The sequence below is a fragment of the Netta rufina genome (genome assembly GCF_964035555.1).
Source record: "Netta rufina genome assembly, chromosome: 1".
Taxonomy (NCBI): domain Eukaryota; kingdom Metazoa; phylum Chordata; class Aves; order Anseriformes; family Anatidae; genus Netta; species Netta rufina.
Genome location: NC_140123.1, coordinates 174,738,256 through 174,743,833, shown reverse-complemented (window position 1 = coordinate 174,743,833; position 5,578 = coordinate 174,738,256). Strand labels below are relative to the sequence as shown.

General features: G+C 48.6%; 1 protein-coding gene across 1 annotated transcript; it reads left to right on the top strand.

The window, feature by feature from the left end:
* Positions 1-716: 716 nt before the first annotated feature.
* LOC311222284 (prolactin-like) lies at positions 717-5,039 on the top strand. The gene is made up of 5 exons (XM_084306502.1): positions 717-789; positions 882-1,057; positions 1,136-1,243; positions 2,546-2,725; positions 4,364-5,039. Exons 1-5 carry the CDS (start codon positions 759-761, stop codon positions 4,556-4,558), a joined length of 690 nt encoding a protein of 229 aa, XP_084162628.1. The 5' UTR covers positions 717-758; the 3' UTR covers positions 4,559-5,039.
* Positions 5,040-5,578: the final 539 nt, after the last annotated feature.

Genomic DNA, 5,578 nt, shown 5'->3' with positions numbered 1-5,578 from the left:
ATCACGGCTGTTCCCTGGCCACCCTCACCTGCAGGCAGAGGAATTGCCTGATTCCAGCTCTGCCAGACCCAAACCCAATCCCTGTGGATTCCCAAGGGGTGGGATGTCAAAACCTGGGTTCCCCTCTTCGTCAGCTCAAAGCAGCTCTTAGTTTGACAAGTCAGTAGCCTGGTGATGAGCATCCTGCTTCTCATCATGTCTCACAGGGTTGCTCAGGATCTCACTGCCAGAAATTAAAAGACACCAAACGGGTCCATAGGTTTTGCACATCTTTGGGGAGTTTGACCCGAGCGGTTTGCTGTGTTTATCCCTCACCCTCTCAGCCTTATGAGGCACTACCGGCTGTCCTCAGGCATGCTCGCTGCAGCAGGCACGCTTGCACCAGCATGAACCCCCCGTTACCCCTGACAAGAGCCGGTTTTCCCCTGTCTCAGCCCTCACCTCACCCCCTCGGTGCCCTGACGGTGCGGATCCCAACCCCACCAGCAGGACCCCGTCCCCCCCTGCCCCCGCTCAGCCGTGAGGAGCCCGGGACCCCCCATTTCCGAGGGCACCCGTGTGCTGCAGGGCCGGGGGCAGCCCGTGGGGGCGGGCAGCCGTCGGTGCCAGCCCTCGGTGGGCAGCCGGGGCCGCTCGGTGCGAGGGGAGGAGCCCCCCAGCAGCCCCCCGCCCCCGCCGCGCACACCCCACTCGCCCTATATAGGGGACGGGGGGCAGCGCCGCGCCGAGAGGCGCCGGGCACGGGGATCCGCAGCGGTATGGCCCTCGCCAGGGCGGCGGGGCAGGCAGGTGAGGACGGGGACAGGGAATAGGGACAGGGAATAGGGAATAGGGACAGGGACGGGACCCGACGGGACCTCGACGCCCCCCGCTCTCCGCAGGTCCCGGCGCGGCGCTGGCGCTGCTGTGGCTGCTGGTCCGTGCGGCGGCCCCGCCGGCCGTGTGCGCCCCGGGGGACAGCGGCTACCTCCGGCTCTCCGTGGCAGATCTCTTCGACAGGGTGATCCGGCACTCGGGCAGGATCCACAGCCTCTCCACGGCTCTCTGCGCCGAGCTGGTGGGTGCCGGGACGGCTTTTGGGAAGGTGGGAAGGAAGGGTATAGGGCTCTCTTCAGGGTTTCCTCCCCCCCCGCAGGAAAACCGCTTTCCTGACCGTGACAACGAGCTGGGGAAGCCCGCACGGAGGTGCCCCACGGCTGGGATGCTGACCCCCAACGGCAAAGAGTACGCCCAAAAAATCCCGGTAAGGACGGGCTGCGGCGGCGGGGCGGGAGGGGGCGGCCCCGAGGGGGGTCCCTCGGTCCCCTGTGTCCGTTCCCAGCCCCGGTTCCCCTGTCCCGTGTCCCCCCGGTCCCTTGTGTCCGTGTCCCCCTCTCATCCCGTCGGAGCCCCTGTCACCATGCGGCTGGGCGCTCGCCCCCCCGGGGCCGGCGGGGAACTGGCAACGAAGTTTGCAGCCCCTGGTGCTTCCCCGACACCTCGTCTTGAGGGGTCTGACCCCAAACAGGTGCCTGTCACCGCGGTCCCTGCCTCGTTGGGCTGTGAGCCGTGTGGTGTATCCGCATGGCTGCCTGCGGGAGCGCATCTTTGTGGGTCAGAAGAGAGGGACTTGAGACAAGCGACTGACAGGCAGACACCCCTTTGACATATATGTCTTAATTGTGGCTCTGTGAAATAGAAACTTAGGAAACTATGAGAGTGATATGTATTGGATTAATCAAACTGTAAAAAGCGATCAGGAGAAAGATGCCACAGTCACTATCTCTGAATCGGTAGGTATGGAGAAAGCAGCAAACTGTTCTAGGCATCATTCTTAGTTCAGAGAAAGTCAGGAAGTTTCGTTAGACAGAAAAAGTCTGGAAAGCCGGGAATACAACGGCGGGAGAGACTTTTGCCTCTAGGAGGAGACAGAGGGAGAGGAATGTCAGCGTCTGGCTCTGTGCTGAGGTGAGGAGCTAACCCCAGACGTTCAGCAGCTCACCCTGAAGGGCAATGGGAAATGAGGTGCTGCCTGGTTTAGGAAGCCTGATGCATTCAACCTCGCTTCTGAGGTGAGGCTGCAAGGGTCAGACGGCCATCTAGCTCCTGTTAGACAGGCAACTGTCCTGAGCACCAGGCCCTTTTCTTGGAAGCATGTCAGCAGTGAACCTTGAAGTGACCCATGTGAAGTGTGAGGCAACAGCTGCACTCCCATACCAGCCACACGAAATGTCTGGATGAGGCCTCTTGGGGTCTTGAGACATCCAGGAGTTCCTGAAACGTTCTCAGTCCCAGGTAACTTGGGCAGTGCGCCACCATTTTGCTAATGCTGTGCTCCAGAGCACATGGGTCTAAAAAAGCTGAAAAGAAGACAAACAGAACTTTTGTGTTTCTTATATCTATGCAAATAACCAGAGACAGAGTAGCCCCTTACGTGCAGAATATTTCCAAACTACAGAGTTAAGCACATAACTCTTAACCCTGCAGAGATTTCACTGTGAGCCTGTCTGCATTCAGATCAGCTGCTGCAAACTAAGAGAAATTCTTTATTGTTTCACCTTGCAAGAGAGAAGAACTAACTTATGTGATACTGAAACTTTTGCACGCCTGGAAAGAACCACTTTCCCACTTTAACCAGCACATGGAGCACCATCAAGAGTTACCTGATGACAGCCTTAGCAAAGCTAAGCAGATCAGCAAGATGGTTCATGAGCTGGAGACTGGGATTGAGAAAGTTACAGAAAAGGTAAGGTTTCCAATGGAAATTTTTTTCATACCAGGTATGTTGCACAAGTGATTTAAGGGGCTTCTGTTCAAATTGCATGAGCCCTCTTCATTGCCTCATGTTCCCTGAGTGATCACAAAATGCCATACTAATGAAACAGGTGGACTTTGTTATATAGATCCTGCAATTTTTCAGCCAAAGGATGTGACTTCGTTCATGCAGTGACAGGTACGTAGATGACATAATAAACATTCAAATATGTAGAAAAGAATAGAACTACTGACAGCTTCAAATATGAGCTAGTAATGCCTTTACTTTTCTAGGAGAGTAAAGGAGGTGTGGGCGGACCGCCACAAATAGTTAGATTATTGTTTTCAGGTTTATTCTGATTCACATTCTAACTAATTCAACTGTCACTGCAGTCTGCTGCAAAGAGCTCCTTCCCAAGGGAACAATTGCTAAGGCAGGTTCTGCAAGACAACAAGACAAGTTCTTCAAGACAACAATGACATAGGTTAACTCAGATGCCAGTCACAAAACCATTTAAAACTTCTATTCCAAATTCTGGTGACTAGGATGTGAATTATTGCATGTAATTTTTCATTAGTTCCATTTCAGTCTTCTCTGGACTAGCGAGAAGTCAAAATCTTTGTATTAAAATCTTTTCATTCATATCTAAAGTCATTTGGAGTCATTTAGGGTAGACAAATAAAGGTTATGTGTCCAATCTCTGAAATGGCTACACTTGTCAAGGTGCCTATTTAAACTAAAAAGCAAATAATAAACTAGCATCTTACATTCATAAGTCATCTGTTGTCTTTATGAGCACAGGTGGGGAGCATAAGTTTTAAAATGATAAAGAGCTCATCAGTATACTAGGAGGAATTGCACCCCACTCTATAATGCAGCCTTGATTAAGTTGACTAAGCAAGCCAACAAATTCTGAGCTAGGTACACACTTCCGGTATACTTGCCTGATTTTAATTTCCTATAACAACTTTGGGCAAATTACTGAAAGGGAAGGCTCTGAAGTTTGGTGGAGTATGCCCTTTTTGACCTCTTATGGACCATGGACACACCACACTGTAGACAGAATTTAAACAAATCAAGCAACTGACACAAATGCACCCCAATATTTTGCAATTCTTTGATTTACTTTTTTTTTTTTTTTTTTTTTAAGACACTAATTCTAACCTTGGTTCTTATTGTGAAGGAAGGTACTACCTCTGAGAGGTGATAACAGTCACCATATTTCACCAACTTAAACAGCACTGTCAAATATTCACATCAGAAGCTTCCCCTGACAAACTAACTAAAATTAATGCCTACAAGTCTGGAGGCTGATTTGCTGCATTCCTTCAAGAGGAAACAACCAAGCAGTGGTTTCTACTTCAATTCAGATTCTGTAATTCTTATAGACCTTGTGTTACTGGTGTATCAGATCATTTCAGGCTAGTCTTTCGGTGTGGGCACTTAGGAATAAACAGCCAGTGTTATTTCTCTGTTAGGAGCTTTACACCTATCTTCAATATATACAAGAAAAGGCAAGAGTAGAACACCCTAACATACTTGATACTTGGCTTAACTTGTGCACTAGTATTTTAAAGATTTGTTTATATGCAGCTGCTTCTTGTACTTCCTTTCCTGTTTCCAAAACAGATGCAGTCAATGGGCATCATCAGCAATTCCTTACATGGAATGGCATCATCTGAAGCTGCTGGCTTCTCCAGTACTAATGAAGCAAACATGATGAGCGACTCTGACTTTATTCACTGTTTCAAGAGAGACTCCAACAAAGTACAATGCTACTTAAAAATTCTGAAGTGTAGGATTATGCCAGAAAACAGTTGTTGAGTTGTGATCTCTTGGCAAGGAGTTTTCAGCATGTTGTTTACAAGGATGGGAAAATATAATTTATTTATAGTAATTTCACTAGGGAAGTGGTTTGGAAATTCTTTGGCAGCTACTTGAGTCTGTTAACCTATGCAGCTGGAATATTAAATAAAGCATTGTGTGTGATGTCGGTAAACACACCAGCTAAAACGGAGTACTCCAGCAGTAGCTGAAGCCATGTCTTTGACACAGTTTAGACATATGCATGGTCACAAGTGAAAGTCAGTTTGTTAGGCCTTGGTACAAAGACATCTAAATATTCCAAGTTTCCATACAGACAGTAATGCTCAAGTCTGGTCTAAATGCCATTTCAGCGTGAGGGCTTGGTATGGCTGATGGAGCAGTGAACCTGTTTCCCATTGCATGTCCTGACCCAGTGCATGGATTTTACTGTAATAATGACAAACTCCACAGCGAGTAAAAATCTGAAAGCCATTAGAAATTTTGCAGTCATCACAATTTCCTATCAGTGGGGAAGTTGCTTACTGCTGTTCCTAGAACAAAACTTCTCAGCATTTGGATCCTAAATGAGGCATTTGAATAGGCATTTATAATCACTGTGGATTTATCTTTAACATTCCTGACTACTTCATCCCTGAATGATCTTTTCTAGCCTCCTCTGATCTTGATGGTTGTTGACAGCTGCTGGAGCTCAGGCTGCCAAGAATGGAGATTAAAATGCTGATGATTGTTTCATACTGATGCTGGATTTGGTCTTGAGACACTCAGAGAACAGGAAAACATTTCAAAGGAACATTTATGCAGAGCAGAGATAGAACCTTTTCAGGTGCATTTCACTCGCTGTTGATACTCAGATACCAATGTACTTTCTCAGCTAGATGCTGTGAGCGCTCACAATTTGTTTCTGGTCCCTGTTGTGCCACAGACACCAGAAGTGCAGTGGTTTACAAGGTGCCTGCTCCAAAGAAGTTACTAGCTGCGATTCCTTAGGCAGGAAGGTGCCACAAACACATAGCAAAA

Bases quoted from the DNA above. Each gene is read 5' to 3' on its own strand.
- LOC311222284 (XM_084306502.1), top strand. From the start codon at position 759: ATGGCCCTCGCCAGGGCGGCGGGGCAGGCAG. The intron at 790-881 runs GTGAGGACGGGG...CGCTCTCCGCAG, and splicing joins CAGGGCGGCGGGGCAGGCAG to GTCCCGGCGCGGCGCTGGCG. The intron at 2,726-4,363 runs GTAAGGTTTCCA...TTTCCAAAACAG, and splicing joins TTGAGAAAGTTACAGAAAAG to ATGCAGTCAATGGGCATCAT.